At 36.6% G+C, this 23,728-nt stretch overlaps 1 protein-coding gene across 1 annotated transcript in view; it reads right to left on the bottom strand.

Annotated features, from left to right (window-relative positions):
* Nucleotides 1-23,728, bottom strand: part of hcn4 (hyperpolarization activated cyclic nucleotide-gated potassium channel 4) — a 98,109-nt gene that overhangs the window by 30,010 nt on the left and 44,371 nt on the right. Inside the window, exons 3-4 of the mRNA XM_039684298.2 lie at nt 22,801-22,962; nt 15,511-15,729 (exon numbers count right to left, since the gene is read on the bottom strand). Coding sequence (XP_039540232.2) covers nt 15,511-15,729; nt 22,801-22,962 — 381 coding nt within the window. The remainder of the gene's footprint in view (nt 1-15,510; nt 15,730-22,800; nt 22,963-23,728) is intronic.

The raw sequence follows: 23,728 nt of genomic DNA, 5'->3' as shown, positions 1-23,728 counted from the left end.
ACACTATCACTATTATATAAGTATTCAACAATATAAGAATTATATTTTAGCATTTGACTGCAAAATATACATATTTTTAATAAAAATAAATAGAAATATTTTATTTTGCAGGGCTGCACAATTTAGATTTGTATACCAGCATGAATATAATAATATTAATATTATTATTCCTAATAAAATATTAAACAAAATAAGAATTATAATTACTATTGTAGCATTTCATTATAAATATATATATAGCCTATATATATATATATATATATATATATATATAATAGTCATTAAAACAATCATTATTTTAATTTGCAGGGGTGCTAGAAATACAGGACGAATCCTTCATATTTAGTCCAGAAACAATATAAAGCGCTTCAGGTGATGCTCTCCGCACACACAGGCCATCCCATCATCCTCCAGCGGTCTCCATGGCGACAGCAGGTTACCGTGTGAACGGGATCAAGGGGAACTGATGAATGAGCATGACAGGCTGTGACGGGTGTGTGTGTGTGGAGTCCGGCGTGTGCGTGTGTGTGAAGGATGTGTGTTTTCCTGATTCCAGCATTAGAGATGCAGAGTAAAGAACAAAGCCCTGAGCGCAGCGACTCAAAGGTTGAGCTTCACTTCACTCGCAGACCGTAAATAACAATTAACCAGCCGGCATTAATTACTATCGACTGACTGTCCGGATGATCCCTGCTGCTGTTTACATATATATGAAACCTTGATATTTATGGCCTTAATATTTATTACCGGCATAAATTGTTATACGTTTATGTTCATGTTATATGTTTTTGTGTCTGCAACCTTTGTTAATTGTGAAACTCTTGGAAAAGATATTTTCTGTTTTTCTGTCTGGTTAAATAAAGGTAATATGTAAATATCTGATGATGTCCGTCTGTCAGTGAGATACTTTTTTACAGTTTCCATTTTTATTACAATTTTATTTTTATAATTAATGTATTAAAGTCTTAGTCATTTACTTCTGTGTTTTTGTCATTTTTATTAATTTTTATTAAACAAATTAAGTATAATTTTTAGTTATTTAAAAAATTTAAGTCAAACTATACAAAAGTAATTAGCCAAAAGTGTTTTATTTTAATTCCATTTCAGTTATCGTTAATTTTATTTCATTTAGTTGCGTTTTATTTTAAAAGTTTGTATTAAGTAATTTTGCGCTGGGTTTTGTCATGTTAACTTTTTTTTTAAATTAGAATAATTTATCCATTTTTATTTGTTTGAGTTATTTTAGTACTGGTGTTTTTTTTGTTCATTTGATTTTATTTATTTCAGTTCGCATTGATTTTATTGATATTTTATTGTATAAACTATACAAAAATAAATATTTCTATGTCAACAAGCTGAAATTTTTATATTTTTTTATTCAGTTAGTGTTTCTTTAATTTATTTCCAATTATATTTAAATGTTAGTTAAAGTTTGATTAATTTTGTTGTTGTTTTTTATTTTTATGTAAGTTTTAGTTGTAGTTATTTAAGTAAAAAAATTATAAATGTTTCCTTGCCAACTAGCCAAAAGTGTTTTATTTTAATTCTATTTCAGTTATTGTAATTTTATTTAATTTATTTCCATTTTTATTTTAATTTTAGTAAAAGTTTTAGTAATTTTTTTGTGGGTTTTGTCATGTTAAAATGTGAATAATTTATACATTTTTATTTCAGTCTATAAGTTTGAGTTATTTTAGTACTTCAAGTAATAGCTGGAAGTTTTTATCATTTCATTTTATTTATTTCAGTTCACGTTGATTTTATTTTTATTGTATAAAATTATATATTGTATTTAAACTGTATACAAAAATAAATGTTTCTTTGTCAACGAGCTGACATTTTCATAATTTTTTATTCAGTTAGTGTTACTTTTTATTTAATTTATTTCCATTTATTTTTCAATTTTAGTTTGTTTTATTCATTTTGCTGTTTTTTTATGTAAGTTTAGTTGTAGTAACTTTAGTATAAAAATGATAAATGTTACCTTTGCAACTAACTGAAATAAAAAAAGTTAACTTTTTGAAGGTTTATGTAATTCCAAGTAACGTTTTTTTTTTTCAAGTAAGTTTTTATAGTTTTAGTTTCAGTTAGCGAAACACTAGATCTATTCCTACTGATGTCTTTCCTGCAAGTGCACAGATTCTCCTGAAGTTCTTCCAGAAGCCGATGCAAGGCTTAACATGAAAGCGAGCGACTGAGGAGAAACAGCAGGAGAGGAAGAGTGCCGAATAAACCAGATTAGAGCCATCGGGTCGACTGGGGATAAAATAACACCAGACTCCTTCTCTTACACACAAACTCGAGGCGTCAGAACATAATCAGCATTAAAGTTTTCATTCATCAGCCTCCAAGGAAATGCACATAATTGCCAAGTGTTAATTAAAGATTCTGAGAGGATGGGCAGCGAGGCGAGGCGGCGCGACGTTCCTGTTCACGACATGTCAAAACACGCTGCTTATGAATGCATCTACTGTACACACACACACTCTTTCACTGGGATTTCGTTACACTGAGAACATTGAAAATGAAGAGAAACACAAAGCAAAGATTCTACATTGAAAGTCAACATGAAACCAAAGTTGCGCTCATCTGTTCTCCCCTATTGTGTTGTATATCCGAGTGAAACGCTTCTGGAACAGGAACGCATGTGGGCGGGGCTTGATTGCGTCCGTGTGGAATTGATTGGATGGTTGTGGTTTGCTATTGGCTGATCTCATGTGATTGACAGGTTAAAGCCCCGCCCACATCATCAGAGAAGAGAAGCTGCAAGAGGAAGATATTCTGATTCAATGCACTGATGAATTACAGGAATAAAATAAAAACACAAACTGTCAATTTTGATTTCATGGTGACTTTAAGATTTTCCCATTTTCATCTCAAAACTTGCTGGAGAACATGATCACGAGGGTTTGCTCATGCGTCTGCGCTCTTGCTGTTCATAAAGCAAAGACATCTTTACGCTTATGTAAATTATTCTGATTTAATTCAAACTTATAATTATAGTTATTCTAACTTCATTATCATAATCATAAACACACTAGTTTTACCACACTGTAAAAATATATTTTCAATATTTTATAATATTTCAAAATTTTATAATAATTTATTTAGTTCAGATAACTTATTATTTTGAGTTTCTGATGATTAAATGAATCTCCTTCATTGTATTAACTCACTTTTTCCAGTTCAATCAACTTAAAATTTTAAGGCAACCCAGGTTACTTACTTTTTTAAGTTAAACCAACAATATTTTTTTACAGTGTAGTAATCACAACATTTTTTCTTTTGTCAAATCAACTTAAATAATTTATTTAGTTCAGATAACATATAATTTTGAGTTTCTGATGGTTAAATTAATCTCCTTCATTGTATTAACTCACTTTTTCTAGTTCAATGAACTTAAAATTTTAAGGCAACCAGGTTACTTACTTTTTTAAGTTAAACCAACAATATTTTTTTTACAGTGCATTTACTGCACTGTTATTGATCTTAAGAGACTCGAAAGTCTTGCATATTTATTTTGCCGAAATGTTGCAGTTTAATTAATTCAGTTGCATAAATTATGACGTTTTTAGTTTAATACGGACACTCAATTGTTTTGTGTTTTGAGTTTTTAATCAAACTTTATAATCTCTATTATAATAATAATAATTTTGTCCCTTAAAACTCATCTTTGATCACCAAAATTACATAATTAAATGTTTTTTTTTCACCTTAAAATATCTTGAATGTAACTCGACACCCTTGCCTCATTTAGTATGCGCGGTTCTATGAATATGCAAATGAGCCCCGCCTCCACTCACTCACTCACTGTTTGACGATCACACGTTGATCTGATTGGTTAGTCTGTCTTTGGTTCACTGCAGTTTTAAGGAGGAAATACTCAGCAATGCTGTCCACTTATCAACTTACACACGGTGTGTGTTAAAGCGCATTAAACACACCACATACACACATAAACAACATTAAACGCTGGATTTACACCACAGGGGGACTTTAAGTGAACCACAGGTAATTTAGCTAGAGTTTAGATGACTACTTTTTGAACTGTCTGAGTTGAAAGTAAAACAGGAGTAGATCCAGGACAGTTTGGGAGTATTTTCCTCTATTATCAGGCTTTACCGTCTCTTTCTCTCCCACGCCATTTCAAGGTGAGAAGTCTTTGATGGGAGATGATAACGTACGAAGCGTTCGCCTCGGGCTCCAGCGCTCCCAGCAATCTCTCGGCTAATCCTGCGCACGCAAGAGCATGTGTGAGGCAACTAGATTAGATGCGATAGAATTAATTCTCATTAACTTAAGCAATTATAAAACATGTCATGACTGCTCCGTAATGCTCTTACGCCGGCCTGGTGAACAGGATTACAGAGACGTCCAAACACTTACTCGTTCGGCACGTTTAGAGCGAGGATTCTCTTTGTGTCTCCAGGATCCCAACAGGGAAATCAGACAGTGGTTTCCCACCTTTATATATATAAATAAATATATTCACGTTTATATTGTAAGACAGCAGAGATTCAGAGAGTGAGTGAGTCTCGTCTGTGTTCAGATCAAGGTTCAACTGTGTTTTATTGTCATTCCTTACACATTTTCACATTTTTAACCCATTTTTAAAATTTTTTTTGTAATTAAAAATACGGACAAACCCAAATGTTGGGTTAAAAATGTAATTAAAAATTTACATTTTTAACCCATTTTTTACATTTTTTTTGTAATTAAAAATACGGACAAACCCAAATGTTGGGTTAAAAATGTAATTAAAAATTTACATTTTTAACCCATTTTTTACATTTTTTTTAAAATTAAAAATACGGACAAACACAAATGTTGGGTTAAAAACGTAATTAAAAATTTACATTTTAACCCATTTTTTACATTTTTTTGTAATTAAAAATACGGACAAACCCAAATGTTGGGTTAAAAACGTAATTAAAAATTTACATTTTTAACCCATTTTTTACAATTTTTTAGGTAATTAAAAATACGGACAAACCCAAATGTTGGGTTGAAAATGTAATTAAAAATTTACATTTTTAACCCATTTTTTACAATTTTTTTTGTAATTAAAAATACGGACAAATCCAAACGTTGGGTTAAAATGTAATTAAAAATGTAAAGTTTTAACCTATTTTTTTTTTACTTTTTTTTGTAATTAAAAATATGGACAAACCCAAATATTGGGTTAAAAATGTAATTGAAAATTTTTAGTACATTTTTAACCCAACATTTGGGTTTGTCCATATCTGACCCAAAGTTGGTTTGAAACAACCCAGCAATTTTTAGAGTGTATATACATTTTATATTGTTTGTTTTACTTATTCTCTTGTACAGCATTTTGTGATTTTATCTGTGAAAAGCGCATTATAAATAAAATTTACTTTACTTTACTTAGTATATGAAGAAAAAAATGACTGGGGATGCATGTGAGCTAACTGTAGGAGACTTCAGAAACAAAATTGTTTAAAATAGAAGGCTATAATAATAATAATAAAAATTAACATAAAAAATATTACACATGCATGCAACACAGTAGTTCACTTTAAAAAAAAAAACTTTTGCTGATAATTTATCAATCAATCAATCAACTTTTATTTATAAAGCACAATAAAAACAACAGTAGTTGAACATTGTGCTGTACAGAAGAAATACATTTTCTGTACTCTTTACTCACCCCCATGTCATCCAAGATGTCCACATCTGTCTTTTTTCAATTGAAAAGAAATTAAGGTTTTTGATGAAAACATTCCAGGATTTTCTCCATATAATGGACTTCAATGGGGTCCAAACGGTTCAAGGTCCAAATGAGAGTTTCAGTGCAAACTACAAACTGTTCAAAGGGCTTTAAATGATTCCAGACGATGAATAAGGGTCTTATCAAGTAAAACCATCGCTCATTTAATAAATAAATACAAAAAGTTTAAGTTTTATAAGCACAAATGCTCGCCTTGCTCTGTTCTGTGATGTGCGTTTGTGAATCTTTTTTCGAGTCATTTCGTTCATTTTGTTTGTTGAACAGAGCAAGGCAAGCATTTGTGCTTAAACTTAAACTTTGTCATTTGCTCAGACCCTTATTCATCATCTGGTGTCGTTTAAAGCCCTTTGAACAGTTTGCACTGAAACTCTCATTTGGACCTTGAACCATTTGGACCCCATTGAAGTCCATTATATGGAGAAAAATCCTGGAATGTTTTTATCCAAAACTGAAGAAAGAATGACATGGACATCTTGGATGACATGGGGGTGAGTAAATTATCAGCTAAAGATTTTTTTAAAAGTAAACTTACATTACTTTTATTCATTTAGCTGACTCTCTTATCCAAAGCGACTTACAATTGCTCTATATGTCAGAGGTCGCACGCCTCTGCAGCAACTAGGGGTTAAGTGTCTTGCTCAGGTGTCTCACAGTGGACTCTCACACCAAAGGCATGTGTCTTATCCACATATATACCCCTGAGCAGAAATATATCACACTGCACTTTCCCTTTTAACATACAAGATAATCCTAATCTCATCACTATTAAATATGGACAGCATGTGATTGGGCCGCGAAGTTAAGATAAGAAAAATAACACATGTGTATATATATATATATATATATATATATATATATACACAGACAAACATAGTAAATGTTATATATATATACTAGTACAATGGTCTAGTACAGTCTAATGCATTATATATATATATAAATGTCCAGGAAACTCTTCCCATAATCCTCTGCTGAGCGCGTGAGCAGAAGTGAGAGGGTTTTGCAAGCTCTCAGAAGCACGAGTGTGTGTGTGTGTGTGTGTGATTCCCACAGTTCCTCTCAAAGTCTTTAATTAACAGCACAGCTGCAGGCAGGAATCACACACACCGAAGATCTAATATCACACCAATCCCAGATTAACATTTCTCGAAAAAAGTGTGTCTCCTTCTTTAATCTTTGCATATGTGGGCTGTGAAGTTTCTGAAATGTTTGGTTCACCCCAAAATGAATGTTAAATATGTGTTTCACAGATGAAAGAAAGTCAAGCATTAAAAGAAAGAGTATGTAATGCATTAGTTATGCACCTTATAATGCATTGCAGGATCTGAATAAGACACCTTTAGTGCATTAAAACACATTTCAGATGTTCAAGTAATCTCTGAATATTATAAGCATTTTAACTTTGGCTACACTTATTTATTTAAATATATTTATATATATATTAATGTACATTATGAATTCCTTTCTAATGCATTATAGATACAGGACATTTTCCATGATAGAGAACCTAAATGTTCCTCATGCAAACATAGATCTTTTGTTTTAAAAGTGTTGATATATTTTCATTATTCCTTCAATGTTCGATTGAGCCTGTGATCTAATCACAGTACTTCAGGATGTCTCTCTCTCTCTCTCTCTCTCTCTGTTTATGAAGCTAATATTAGCCGGCGCTGACAGACATGCTCTAGTACAATAGAATCCTCCATTCATGGCAGATTATAGCTGGCCATTCTCATGATAATTTCATCCTCCATCTGTGCGCTCTGCAAATATTTGCCTCTCTTTATTCCTGTACATGAACAGCGCCTGTTCAAGAATTTCCTGTCGAGATGTTTGGGAATCATTTCAACGCATCTAATGTCTCCAAGTATGTCACCAAGCTTTCACACGGCTTTTAAGAATAAATGAGTGACAAAACCTGCTTGAACAATATGACAATACACACACACACACACACACACAAAATGACAAGTAACTGACCTGTGCATCTATTTGTGTGTGTGTGTGTGTGAGAGAGAGTGTGTGAATAGTTATATGTGTGTGTGAGTGTGTTACAAGATAATCCTAATCTCATACACAATATAAAACATGTGTATTATATCTTATCAGTGTAATATAAAAACAGTGTGTGTGTGTGTGTATCCATCACAAACGAAACGTCACATGGCTTTTTCTCCTGCATGTGAAGTTTCCGTTAGTTTGAAGACAAACCCTGGCTAATGTCTTAGATGTGTGTGTGTGTGTGTGTGTGTGTGTGTGGTTCTGTCTCTATCTGTTTAACATACACAAATAAACAGAGTTCAAGCCCTCGTGAGTGTGTGTGTCCCGACAGCTCAGGGAAAACACATTAAAGAGGTCATGAACTAAGAAATAACATTTTATATAAGTCATAAATCAAATATAAGTGTGTGTGTGTGTGTGTGTGTGAGTAAGTGTGTGTGTGTGTGTGAGAGAGAGGATGTGTTTGTGTAAGTGTGTGTAAGAGAGTGTGTGTGCGTTTGTGTTTTTGTGTGTGTGTGTGTGTGTGCATGTGAGAATGTTTGTGTGTGCATATGAGAGTGTGCGTGTGTGTTTGTGTGTGCGAGTGTGTGTGAGTATGTTTGTGTGTGCTTATGAGTGTGTGTGTGTTTCTGTGAGCGAGTGTGCATGCGCGTGTGTATGAGTGTGTGTGTTTGTGTGTGCGAGTGTGCATGCGCGCGTGTGTGTGTTTGTGTGAGCGAGTGTGCATGCGCGAGTGTGTGTGTTTGTGTGAGCGAGTGTGCATGCGCGCATGTGTGTGTATGAGTGTGTTTTGTGACGCATTAAAAGGGTCATGAACTGAGAAATCAAATTTTCCTTGAGGTTTTTACATATAACGTGTAAATAAGAATATCCTGTAAGTTTCAGAAAGGAAAACTTCCTTGATATTCCAAAAAAATAACGTTAATTGTAACCGAGCTCAGCGTCCTGGAATGTGGGTTAATTTATTTATTTTCGACAATGTGAATGTCTTAGTTGAGCATTACGCGATCAAACAGAACGGACACACACTCTTAGAAGAAATGGTTCTATTTAGAACCAGAAATGGTTCCATCCCCTGCTTCATATATGGAACTCCTAAATGGTTCTATATAGAACCATTTTTTTTGGTAAAAGGTTCTATTGGCCAAGTACGGAAATATAGAACCCAGAGGAACCCTTTTTTAAGAGTGTATAGAACCTTTTAGGGATTCCAAATGCAAACCTTTTAAGGTTCTATATAGAACCTTTTTTTCTAAGTGTGCACACACTCGTCCAGATTGATCTGTGTTCGCGGTGTTACCGTCTCCTCTACGGGACGCTCGGCTCGAGGCGTCTGGCACACAGTGAATGGTGAGTTGCGTTGCCATGGGATCAGGTATTCGCGGGACGGCCGGCGCATTAAACCGACAGCCGTATGACCCGTTTGTCACCCGCGACACCAAATGGCGGGTTAACCCACTTGGCAGTTCTGGATCTCAGAAAGCAGGCCAGCAGACACGAGACGAGACGAGACGTCCCGGGACAGAGCGAGCCGCTGACTCATTATTAGGATGAATGAGATTGTCAAATTCTTCTAAACCAGATGAATTTAATGGGAACAATCGCTAACTCTCTGAGCAGTTGCACCACTTCTGCGTTTGTTATGTCCGCCCTGCCTCTTATTAGAGTCTGCATGTGAACTCATAATGTCCTCACATATAATGCAAAACAAAAAAACATATTGGATAGGGCATTAGACTAGTAGGACTTGTGTTATTATACGTCATCCTCAAATCAAGAAATCTCACAATCTCCCCAAACGGTTTGAATAAGCCGTGCCGCTCTCACAGTGAAATCATAAGCTTTAGGCTTTAAAGATTCACAGTGAAGTATCACACAAACTCAACCAGTCATAAGCCAAACGCTCTGCTCCCACCGCATGAATGTATAGTATAAGAACAGGATTGAAGGAGAGAGATTTTAAAGAAATGATCATGCAGGTTTGTGTCAGTGGTTAGATTACAGTCAGCAGAAAAACATAATGCGTTATTCATGAGATGTTGAAAATGCATCTCGTCTGCTTTCTTATTCCGGTCAGACTGTGAACACACTGATCTGAAACCACAAATGAGATCTGTTCAACGCCTCAGACTTGATGAGGTGCAAATTGTTCTGTTTCTGAGACGCATGAACTTACAATAAATGCAGAACACATTCTCATCACATTCACATTCTCATCGGACTGACGCTTTTGACCATACGTCAACATCCGACGCTTCAGGGCACCCTTTAACGTCAGTTAGATGACGCTATCCTAGGGCGTCATCTAACTGATGCTTTACCTTTAGCGTCAGTTAGATGACGCGGGTTGGGTTAGGTCTTGGGTTAGCGTCATCTAACTGACGTTAAAGGGTGCCCTAAAACGTCGGATGTTGACGTATGGTCAAAAGCGTCAGTTAGATGACGTCTTGGGATGAGAACGGGCATGTCACACGCAGGCTCGCTATTGGCCGACGCTGGTCATGTGTGTGATGCGTGTGACGTACACTCTTAGAAGAAAAGGTTCTATATAGAACCTTAAAAGGTTCTATCAGCGCTACGTATTTGTAACCCCTAAAAGGTTCTATACACTCTTAAAAAAAGGGTTCCTCTGGGTTCTATATAGAACCCTGGGGTTCCGTTCTTGGCCAATAGAACCTTTTACCAAAAAAATGGTTCTATAGACCATTTCACAAGATGTAAACAACACTGGTCCAGAAGCACTTCCTGTTTCAGTTTGTAACTGTTTTCTTTATTTCACATGTAAAGAAAACATCTTAAAGATGTTTGTTTAACTTTTTGATTCAGTTTTATTTGTTCTGTTGGTTGTATTTTATCCCAGCTTTTATGTAGTGTTAAAAAACTGAAACAGGAAGTACTTCTGGACCAGTGATGTTTACATCTTGTGAAATGGTCTATATAGAACCATTTTGGAGTTCCATATATGAGTGGGGGATGGAACCATTTCTGGTTCTAAATAGAACCATTTCTTCTAAGAGTGTACACAGAAGCGCTGCGCTGTTACACTACGTATAAATAAATGAATTGAATAAAGTCATATTTGTTGTTTTTTTTTTTTTGCACAAAAAGTATTCTCGTCGCTTGATAAACTTAAGGTTGAGCCGCTGTCGTCACTCGGACCATTTTAACGATGTCTTTAATAACTTTTCTGGGCCGACAAGTTTAAACTACAATAGAAGCCTATGGAGGAGTGATCCAGCTCTCAGATTTAATCACAAATATCTTAATTTGTGTTCTGAAGATGAACGAAAGTCTTACGGGTTGAACAACATGAGGGCGAGTAATTACTGACAGAGTTTTTATTTTGGGGTGAACTATCCCTTTAATGAGGAACTAATTGAGCAAAATTGTTCTGTTTCTGAGATGCATGAACTTAAAATAAATGCAGCATGTTCTAGACTCAAAATCACCCGTCGCATCCCCAACAATAAAATATTTCTCATCTGCATTTTCACATAATCCTGACAGAGCCAACCTCAAATCTCCCTTCAGAAGTTTAAAGGACACAGAGTTTCATTCACACTCGCCGAGGTCAGAACGGCCGCCACGTAATCTCCTTCACTCCACTCTCCGTGTCTTTACCCTTATGAGGCAAAAACAATTTCCTGAAAAAGTCAAGAGGTTGATGTAATTCTCACACTCGTGATTCGCCGTGTTTCTCTCTCGAAGGGCATCCCGGATCACTCTTCATTTGTGCTTTTCGTCCGTCTTTTACTATTTTACTCTTGGCTCAGTGATCAGGTTCCACTTTAATGGTGTAATCACATTTTAATAATCAAAAAGGATGTCTAATCAATGTTAAACAATATGTCCTGAGTCGGGAAATCTGTGTTGGATTCTGTGCTCAATGATTTAATTAATTCACATTTTAATAATATTTAGAAATTATAATCAGAAATTCTGTTTTGGATTGATCTAAAACAATTGTATTATTAAAAACAGTGGTAATCAAATGCACAAAACTACATTCTAAATTAAAACGTGCTTGGATAAAAAACTTAAATAATGTTTTAATAAACTGTATTGTTATTATTGTTGTTATTATTACTGTGAGAAGTTAATTCTCCAGTTCATTCGTAACATACTTGTCACAATTTCTTCAAGTTGAACCGCATTTTGGCGGGTTACGTTGAAGAGCTTTGAGTGTGTGTGAATCTACCGATACACTTAAATCTTTCCAACCACCTAGAAACGCCCTAACAACCACCCAAAAACCTTTACAAGGACAACACAGGCCACATCGACAGAGCTTTCCCCATCCAATCTTTTTTTTTCCTCTTTCTAAATGTTTGTTCGTAAACACTGACCAACCAGTGTCCATTAGCAGCATGCTAGCATGTTATGGACAACAACAACTCAACCTGTAAGAAATCGAAAGAACATTCTACATAGCAACCACCTAAACAACTTCCTGGAAACCACCCTAGCAAACACCATTAACATTTTTAATATCTAGTTTTTGGTTTTTTTTTTAGGATTTCTGTTCCACTGCATGGTAACCACCTAGCAAGGCCCTGGAAACCACCCAGGCAACCTTAGCAACAACCTAGCCTCTCCCTGGAAACCACCTACAATGCCCTAGAGTTATCTTTAAGGATTAACTTTGGTGTCACTACATAGCAACCACCTAAACAACTCCCTGGAAACCTCCCAGAACACCCTAGTATCATGGTTGTGACATTTGCATGAGCAAACACTATATTAACATATTTAAAATCTAGTTTTCTTAAGGTATTTTTACTTTTTGATCTACTTCATATTAGCAAAAAAACTTAAAAGGCCCTGGAAACCACCCAGAATGCCCTAGCACACAACTAGCAACTCCCTGGAAGACATCTACAACGCTCTAGAGCTATCTTTAAGGACTAACTTAGGTGTCACTATGGCTTCAGTGTCCCAAAACGAACCGCCAATACGATACAAAATTTGTTCGTATACAGCTAACCCTCTAACCCCGCATGTTCCTTTAGATCTTCTATTCCCCCTTTTTAAGTCTTCTCCATCTCTGCGCTTCTCACTTCTTCCGTCCCTCGGTCTCTCGACAGATTGAGCACCATGTGTGCATGTGCCCACGGTGAAGTGGGCATCAGGGAAGGGACCCGCCTGGCACACTGTACCACGAGTGAGCCGAGGTCAACAACTGATACGGGACCAGCGGTGGGGAAACTTACTTTGAAAAGTAATGCATTGCAATATTGAGTTACTCAAGATACTTCTAATGAGTTAAGCTGTACAGGGCGCTATAGACGTGCAACTACTAAAACAACTAGATTCTGATGTCTGGAGCACAAAGCTGAGGGATGACGCACATCCTTTTGGGTTCGTTTCAAAAAGCCCTTCTGAATTTAATTTCAATCATCAGAGCTAAAGCTCTCTGCAAGCAAATATTAATATCTGTGCTCTCGAGTTGGTTGTTTATGGGCTGTTATAAGTCCATTATTGTGAATTAAAGTAGCCGGCAGGAACTGTGGTAATCACGTTAGCGAGCTAAGATGAGTTTAGAAGTGTCACGCTGTCGTCCAGCTGGACTGTTTTTCTCCACACACTCATATTACACATAATTGACTTTCTTCCTTCACAGATTTTCTTGCTTCCGAGCTTCATGAATATCCTGTTTTACCCTCAAAGTTTCAACTGGTTTGGCTGGTCGATTCTGTAGATTTCACTATATATTCTGTTCTAATAATAAGAGCTACTGTGTCTGATGTATTGGATCACCTGAAAACCACTTAACAACAACTTAGAAACCACCCATAACACGGTTGTGAGTTTTTCATGGGCAAACACATTAACATTTTTCAAATCTAGTTATTTTCAGAATTAACTTTGGTGTCCCTACATAGCAACCCCCTAGAAACCACACAGAATAACCTAGCAACAACCTAGCTACTCCCTGGAAACTATCTACAACACCCTTGTATCATGAATGTGACATTTTTCACTATAATTCACTTTCTTTTCCCACTGCATAGTAACCACCTAGCAATGCCCTGGAAACCCCCAGAACACCCTAGCAACCACCTAGCTACACCCTGGAAGCCACCTACAATGCCCTAGAGTTATCTTTAAGGATTAACTTAGGTGTCACTACTTAGCAACTCCCTGGAAACCTCCCATAACACCCTAGTATGTAGGGTCTATGTAGGTGTCACTACATAGCAACCCCCTGGAAACCACCCGGGACACTATAGCAACTCCCTCGAAACTATCCACAACATCCTCATATCATGGTTGTGACATTTGGATGAGCAAACACCATTAACATTTTTAATATCTAGTTTTTTTTTTTAGGATTCACTTTCTTTTTCCACTGCATAGTAACCACCTAGCAATGCCCTGGAAACCCCCCCAGAACACCATAGCAACCACCTAGCTACACCCTGGAAGCCACCTACAACGCCATAGAGTTATCTTTAAGGATTAACTTAGGTGTCACTACTTAGCAACTCCCTGGAAACCTCCCATAACACCCTAGTATGTAGGGTCTATGTAGATGTCACTACATAGCAACCCCCTGGAAACCACCCGGGACACTATAGCAACTCCCTGGAAACTATCCACAACATCCTCCTATCATGGTTGTTACATTTGCATGAGCAAACACCATTAACATTTTTAATATCTAGTTTTTTTAGGATTCCCTTTCTGTTCCACTGCATAGTAACCACCTAGCAAGGCCCAGAAAACCTTAGCAACAACCTAGCTACTCCCTGGAAACCACCCACAATGCCCTAGAGTTATCTTTAAGGATTAACTTTGGTGTCACTACATAGCAACCACCTAAGAAACTCCATGGAAACCTCCCTAGTATCATGGTTGTGACATTTGCATGAGTAAACACTATATTAACATATTAATTATATAATCTAGGTTTTTTAAGGTATTATTACTTTTTGATCTACTTCATATTAGCAAAGAAACTTAAAAGGCCCTGGAAATCAACCAGAATGCCCTACAAACTACTAGCAACTTCCTGGACACTGACAACAACATTGCACACCGCCTAATAGCTCCCTGGAAACAAACAAAATCACCCTAGCAACTCCTGGGAAAACACCAAGCATCATGGTCATGACTTTTGCATTGGAAAACGCCACTGATATTTTTAAAATCTAGTAATTTTTACAAATTACTTTTTGCTCCACTGCATAACAACCAACACCCTAGCAACCACCTGGCATCTCACTGGAAAACACCTACAACATTTTAGAGTTATCCTCAACAACTTACTTTGGTGTCACTACCTACCAACCACCCACAACACCCTGGCTTCCACCTAGCAACACCCTAGAAACCACCCAGAATACCCTAGCAACAACTACGCAACTTCCCAGAAACCACCTACAACATTCTAGCGTTATCTTCAAAAATGTACCTTGGTGTCACTACATGGCAACCACCTAGCAACACCCTGGAATCCCTGGCTACTACCTATCAACGACCTAGAAACCACCCTTGCATTGTGCGTTTGACAGTTACATAGGCAAATACCATTAAAACTATTAAAATCAGGTTATTTGTACCATTGTTTTGCCACCACAACAGATGTAGAAACACACTTCACTCATAATTCACACATCATTCTCACGAGCGAGAGTCCCCGCCGCCCGCTCACCACGACGACAGATGCCAATCCCATAATGCACCACCTTCACAGGAAGCTTTCCCTGCTGTTTTTGAGATTTCTTCATTATGTTAACCAGCTGGTCGTCACTCACCTTCTCCTGATATTGCCTGCGCGAGGAGTCCAGCGACTGGATCAGCGCCGTGGCGTGGCCAACAAACATGGCGTAGCACGTGGCACCCACGATCATGCTGAGGATGGTCAGCCACACGTCTGTCATGCCGACGGGCGGGTACATGCCATATCCGATGCACAGCATGTGGCTCATGGCCTTGAAGAGAGCGTAGGAATACTGCTGACCCCACGTGTCGTTCTGAGAGGAGAGAGAGAGAGAGCGAGAGACCATCACAAACACTTTATGTCCACCTGATAGATCTATACCATGTTTATGTAGTGATAAAGTTAGTATTTATGATATACTCACATTGACTTTGATCTATCTATCTATCTATCTATCTATCTATCTATCTATCTATCTATCTATCTATCTATCTATCTATCTATCTATCTATCTATCTATCTATCTATCTATCTATCTATCTATCTATCTATCTATCTATCTGTCTGTCTGTCTGTCTGGCTCTATCAATCACTAGCAAGGGCTAGCAACTAGCTTAGGACAAGCTAGCAATGTGCTAATTCATGTTAGAAACATGCTAGCAATGTCATGCTAAATCATGTTAACCAAATGTCAAAAAGTGTTAATGTGTTAAATCATGCTAACAATGTGTTAAAACATGTTAGAAACATGCAAATTAATGCTAGCAACATGCTAATTAATGTTAACACATTGTGTGTAAAGTGCTAAGACATACTAGCAAACTGGTAATACATGATAGAAATGTGTTAAAGCATGCTAATTCATGCTAGTAATTTGCAACAATATACTAATTCAAGCTAGCTTTGTGCTAATTAATGGTAGCAACATGCTAATTCATGTTAGAATTGTGTTAAAAGATGCTAGCAATGTGCTAATTCATGTTAGAAACATGTTTACAACATGTTAAATCATGCAAACCAAATGTTACATGATAAAACATGCTGGCATTTGGCTAATTCAATGCTAGCAATGTGTTAGAACATGTTAATTCATTCTAGCAATGTGTTAAAACATGCTAGATAGTTGCTAATCAATGTGTTAAAACATGTTAATTCATGCTAGCAATATGAAAAACATGCTAATTCTTGTAGCATTGTGTTAATTAATGCTAGCAACATGCTAATTAATGTTAACATTGTAATAAAATGTGTTAGCAATGTGTTAATTCATGCAAGCAACATGTTATAACGTGCTAATTCATGATAGCTAAACCGTGTTGGCAAAACAATGTCAATATCAATGTGTTAAATTATGTAAACAACATGCTAAAACATGTTAGCGATATGTTAATTCATTCTATCTAAAGATAGAATATACGTGTCTTTAGTAAACTGACAACGTGAAGAGAAAGTTTGCGCTGCAGTCAGCTGTTAGTAAATCTGGCCTTTTGTGTGCATAAATAAAAATATACATCCAATATCATCCAAAGGCTGAAGAATGTTAAGGTATAATCTTTTCAGCTACATAACTGTATGCATTGAAACAGAAAGTTGAAACACTTCCAGTGACTTCATGAATATGAATCCAGATTGACTCCTGAGAGTTTGGAGTGGGAGAAAACAGAAAACACAGTGACATAAAATGAAAATATGTACGAACGAGGCCGGAAAAGAGAAATGCGAGAGAGCTGCAGAAAAGTGGGTCAGCTATTTAGAAAGATGTGAATTTCTGTGTGCCTCTAAAATAGTGAATAAATTGCCCTTGTCCTGTGGATGTGTGCGCGAGTCCGTGAGGAATCAATATTGGCTCCGTCTGATGTGACATGTCCAGATTGCTTTCAGACTCATTTCTATAGAGGCTCAATCCTGAGAGAGCGACAGCTTATTACAGCGCTCCAAAAAGAGGAAAAAGATCATACCGTTTCATAATGACGGCCCCGTCGTCACTGGAATAGCTGGATTTAACCACGTAAAGGAGCTGCGGGCGTCAAACGTGAATTTGAAAAGATACAGAGTGGCACTCTTTTACTTTAATACATGTTAATTTAAAATATTTAGAAAAATTCTCACTTAAGTTGTACCTCTATTTAAAGGAAATATGAGGAAAATATTTTATAAATATTTTGTATTATTATATTTATTTATGTTATAAATATTTTGAAGGAAAAACAAAATGCTAACCTGGTTAATGTGTTTCTCTGACAAAATTGGTTTTATACAATATTTGTCGCTCTATCGTTACTTTAAATGTCTCGGTGTCGTTCTATCGTTACTTTAAATGTCTCGGTGTCGCTCTATCGATACTTTAAATGTTTCAGTGTCGCTCTATCGATACTTTAAATGTCTCAGTGTCGCTCTATCGATACTTTAAATGTCTCGGTGTCGCTCTATCGATACTTTAAATGTATCAGTGTCGCTCTATCGATACTTTAAATGTATCAGTGTCGCTCTATCGATACTTTAAATGTATCAGTGTCGCTCTATCGATACTTTAAATGTCTCGGTGTCGCTCTATCGATACTTTAAATGTCTCAGTGTCGCTCTATCGATACTTTAAATGTCTCAGTGTCGCTCTATCGATACTTTAAATGTCTCGGTGTCGCTCTATCGATACTTTAAATGTCTCAGTGTCGCTCTATCGATACTTTAAATGTTTCAGTGTCGCTCTATCGATACTTTAAATGTCTCAGTGTCGCTCTATCGATACTTTAAATGTCTCAGTGTCGCTCTATCGATACTTTAAATGTATCAGTGTCGCTCTATCGATACTTTAAATGTCTCGGTGTCGCTCTATCGATACTTTAAACGTCTCAGTGTCGCTCTATCGATACTTTAAATGTCTCAGTGTCGCTCTATCGATACTTTAAATGTCTCAGTGTCGCTCTATCGATACTTTAAATGTCTCAGTGTCGCTCTATCGATACTTTAAATGTATCAGTGTCGCTCTATCGATACTTTAAATGTATCAGTGTCGCTCTATCGATACTTTAAATGTCTCAGTGTCGCTCTATCGATACTTTAAATGTCTCAGTGTCGCTCTATCGATACTTTAAATGTCTCAGTGTCGCTCTATCGATACTTTAAATGTATCAGTGTCGCTCTATCGATACTTTAAACGTCTCGGTGTCGCTCTATCGATACTTTAAACGTCTCAGTGTCGCTCTATCGATACTTTAAATGTCTCAGTGTCGCTCTATCGATACTTTAAATGTTTCAGTGTCGCTCTATCGATACTTTAAATGTCTCAGTGTCGCTCTATCGATACTTTAAATGTCTCAGTGTCGCTCTATCGATACTTTAAATGTCTCAGTGTCGCTCTATCGATACTTTAAATGTCTCAGTGTCGCTCTATCGATACTTTAAATGTATCAGTGTCGCTCTATCGATACTTTAAATGTCTCAGTGTCGCTCTATCGATACTTTAAATGTATCAGTGTCGCTCTATCGATACTTTAAATGTCTCGGTGTCGCTCTATCGATACTTTAAACGTCTCAGTGTCGCTCTATCGTTACTTTAAATGTCTCAGTGTCGCTCTATCGATACTTTAAATGTCTCAGTGTCGCTCTATCGATACTTTAAATGTCTCGGTGTCGCTCTATCGATACTTTAAATGTTTCAGTGTCGCTCTATCGATACTTTAAATGTCTCAGTGTCGCTCTATCGATACTTTAAATGTCTCGGTGTCGCTCTATCGATACTTTAAATGTATCAGTGTCGCTCTATCGATACTTTAAATGTATCAGTGTCGCTCTATCGATACTTTAAATGTATCAGTGTCGCTCTATCGATACTTTAAATGTCTCGGTGTCGCTCTATCGATACTTTAAATGTCTCAGTGTCGCTCTATCGATACTTTAAATGTTTCAGTGTCGCTCTATCGATACTTTAAATGTCTCGGTGTCGCTCTATCGATACTTTAAATGTCTCAGTGTCGCTCTATCGATACTTTAAATGTCTCGGTGTCGCTCTATCGATACTTTAAATGTTTCAATGTCGCTCTATCGTTACTTTAAATGTCTCAGTGTCGCTCTATCGATACTTTAAATGTCTCAGTGTCGCTCTATCGATACTTTAAATGTCTGTGTTGCTCTATCGATACTTTAAATGTCTCGGTGTCGCTCTATCGATACTTTAAATGTCTCGGTGTCGCTCTATCGATACTTTAAATGTCTCAGTGTCGCTCTATCGATACTTTAAATGTCTGTGTTGCTCTATCGATACTTTAAATGTTTCAATGTCGCTCTATCGTTACTTTAAATGTCTCAGTGTTGCTCTATCGATACTTTAAATGTCTCAGTGTCGCTCTATCATTACTTTAAATGTCTAAGTGTCGCTCTATCGTTACTTTAAATGTTTCAGCGTCGCTCTATCGATACTTTAAATGTCTCGGTGTCGCTCTATCGATACTTTAAATGTCTCGGTGTCGCTCTATCGATACTTTAAATGTCTCGGTGTCGCTCTATCGATACTTTAAATGTCTCGGTGTCGCTCTATCGATACTTTAAATGTCTCAGTGTCGCTCTATCGATACTTTAAATGTCTCGGTGTCGCTCTATCGATACTTTAAATGTCTGTGTTGCTCTATCGATACTTTAAATGTTTCAATGTCGCTCTATCGTTACTTTAAATGTCTCAGTGTTGCTCTATCATTACTTTAAATGTCTAAGTGTCGCTCTATCGTTACTTTAAAAGTTTCAGCGTCGCTCTATCGATACTTTAAATGTCTCAGTGTCGCTCTATCGATACTTTAAATGTCTCAGTGTCGCTCTATCGATACTTTAAATGTCTCAGTGTCGCTCTATCGATACTTTAAATGTCTCAGTGTCGCTCTATCGATACTTTAAATGTCTCGGTGTCGCTCTATCGATACTTTAAATGTCTCAGTGTCGCTCTATCGATACTTTAAATGTCTCAGTGTCGCTCTATCGATACTTTAAATGTATCAGTGTCGCTCTATCGATACTTTAAATGTCTCAGTGTCGCTCTATTGATACTTTAAATGTTTCAGCGTCGCTCTATCGATACTTTAAATGTCTCAGTGTCGCTCTATCGATACTTTAAATGTCTCAGTGTCGCTCTATCGATACTTTAAATGTTTCAGCGTCGCTCTATCGATACTTTAAATGTCTCAGTGTCGCTCTATCGATACTTTAAATGTCTCAGTGTCGCTCTATCGATACTTTAAATGTCTCAGTGTCGCTCTATCGATACTTTAAATGTCTCAGTGTCGCTCTATCGATACTTTAAATGTCTCAGTGTCGCTCTATCGATACTTTAAATGTCTCAGTGTCGCTCTATCGATACTTTAAATGTCTCAGTGTCGCTCTATCGATACTTTAAATGTTTCAATGTCGCTCTATCGTTACTTTAAATGTATCAGTGTCGCTCTATCGTTGCTTTAAATGTCTCGGTGTCGCTCTATCGTTACTTTAAATGTCTCGGTGTCGCTCTATCGTTGCTTTAAATGTCTCAGTGTCGCTCTATCGATACTTTAAATGTCTCAGTGTCGCTCTATTGATACTTTAAATGTCTCAGTGTCGCTCTATCGATACTTTAAATGTATCAGTGTCGCTCTATCGATACTTTAAATATCGATACTTTAAATGTCTCAGTGTCGCTCTATCGATACTTTAAATGTCTCAGTGTCGCTCTATCGATACTTTAAATGTCTCAGTGTCGCTCTATCGATACTTTAAATGTCTGTGTTGCTCTATCGATACTTTAAATGTTTCAATGTCGCTCTATCGTTACTTTAAATGTCTCAGTGTTGCTCTATCATTACTTTAAATGTTTCAGCGTCGCTCTATCGTTACTTTAAATGTCTCAGCGTCGCTCTATCGTTACTTTAAATGTCTCAGTGTCGCTCTATCGATACTTTAAATGTCTCAGTGTCGCTCTATCGTTACTTTAAATGTCTCAGCGTCGCTCTATCGTTACTTTAAATGTTTCAGTGTCGCTCTATCGTTACTTTAAATGTCTCAGTGTCGCTCTATCGTTACTTTAAATGTCTCAGTGTCGCTCTATCGATACTTTAAATGTCTCGGTGTCGCTCTATCGATACTTTAAATGTCTCAGTGTCGCTCTATTGATACTTTAAATGTCTCGGTGTCGCTCTATCGTTACTTTAAATGTCTCAGTGTCGCTCTATCGATACTTTAAATGTCTCAGTGTCGCTCTATTGATACTTTAAATGTCTCAGTGTCGCTCTATCATTACTTTAAATGTCTCAGTGTCTCTCTATTGTTACTTTAAATGTCTCAGTGTCGCTCTATCGTTACTTTAAACGTCTCAGTGTCGCTCTATCGATACTTCAAATGTCTCAGTGTCTGAATCTGATCTCTGACTCTGTGTTACTGTAAGACCGAGGCAATCACAAAAACACCAATTATCCCAATTAAGACCACAGGCCTCGTTGATAAACTCATACATGATGGATCCTGAGAGAACTTTTCTGCCAGTTTTACCGTCCTCACACTCATCGGGTTGATTCAGGGTCGAGGCTCGGGTCTCTGGCATTCAGCTAGAAAACTAAATCTCATGGGCGTCAGGAACAAGACTGTCCTCTCTCTCTGGACTCGCATGTCCTCTTGACTAAAAACAGAAGGGAATTAAAGCCCAGCTCACTGGAGAACTGTCAATACCAGACGGATATCGAATTAAGGCTGGAGAAAAACCACAATCTGTGACACTTCACCTCACTAACTCACCAGTCTTACGTAATAACACCGCTCACCGTAACTTACTACAACTGCAATGAGCTGTCAACAAATATTCTATCATTATATGAGTCATTTTACATCACAAAAACCTATATTATGATACAGTACATAATAATAAATGGCTATTCATATTTAAATTCAAATAATCATGCTGTAATGCCTATTTTGAGATAGTACATCAAGAAAATGAAATACTTTTAATGATGAATGCAACTTTTTTAGGTTTAAAAATGACTTGAACTGCAAGGTATTATATGAATGCACACATAAATAATTAAAATCAAAAACATAAAAATACAGGTACAGTACAAGGATCTAAATGTCATGAGAAAAATTATTGCAATATATTATTGTATCATTGTCCTAATTTGAAATGGTTAAATTCAACTAGGATGAAGGGCTATTGTTATCTACTGTAAATAAAAATACATATGTATAATAATAAAAAAATAATGTATTAATAATATAATATTTATAATTTATGCATGTTTGAATATATATGTGCAGAGCCGTGTAGTTCTTCTTCACAACCCTCAACAAACAACTTATATGGTCTCGTAAAATTTAAATACAGACATTTTTGTGATGACAGACTGACAGATTGTGTGTGCAAACACTCACTCACCACCATCTTGTTCTTGGACACCCAGCAGTCGGCGGGGAAGTCTTGCAGCATCGGCACCAGGAACTGCAGACACCCGTCCCAGTGACACAGCAACAGCATCATCCCAATCAGGTTCACGATCCGCACCATTGCACTGGCCAGGTCATAGGTCATATGAAAAATCTGAACAGGGCAGAAAAGGAGGACATGTTGGACACGAGCTGTCACACACACACTGCTTCATCTGAATGTCACTGACATTTAAACAGAGTGTCACGACTACCTCACACATGACACTGATAAACACCATTTAATAACTTAGACATGCATTCTTCATGAATTGAACTGTAAGGAATTACAAGAATGCACAGGTAATTAAAAAACTAAAAATACAGATACAAGAACCAAAATACTCAATGCAATCATGAGAAAAATAATTAATTTAAAAAATAATTTATCCACAAAGTCCTATTTTGAAATGGCTGCAGTGGGAACTAAATTTACATTTTGCACTAGTGAAGGCAGACCAACACCACTGTATAATCTTCATTCGGCTGATACAGAGCTGCCCATAATACAGTACTGGCCGAAACAGACCCTTGCCCTTTATTAAAATATTATTACATTTTCTAACCATATTGCGCAGTTGTGCTTGGAGTCAGTTGTTTTTATTTGTGAAACATGCCAAAATGAGCCAACATAATTTTCGTCCAGGCTGTCATACAAAGAAATTATGAACACATGCAAAAATAAGAGAGAACCAACAAAATATTAATAATTGAGTATGTTGTAGTCAATGTGAGCTGCTTTTTTATGCATTTTTAGAGTAATATATAATCTTTAGCTGTAATTTGCCTTTTTAACCAAATAATGTTGTCAGATAAACACTTTAGTATTTTGTTTTCTTTCATATTTAAAATATTTTGTAGGGTCATTAAAAAATACACAC

This window comes from Pimephales promelas, chromosome 10 (assembly GCF_988280905.1).
Source record: "Pimephales promelas chromosome 10, fPimPro1.hap1.1, whole genome shotgun sequence".
Lineage (NCBI taxonomy): Eukaryota > Metazoa > Chordata > Actinopteri > Cypriniformes > Leuciscidae > Pimephales > Pimephales promelas.
Note: the sequence above shows the minus strand (reverse complement) of the source record. Positions and strands in the feature narration are given on the sequence as shown.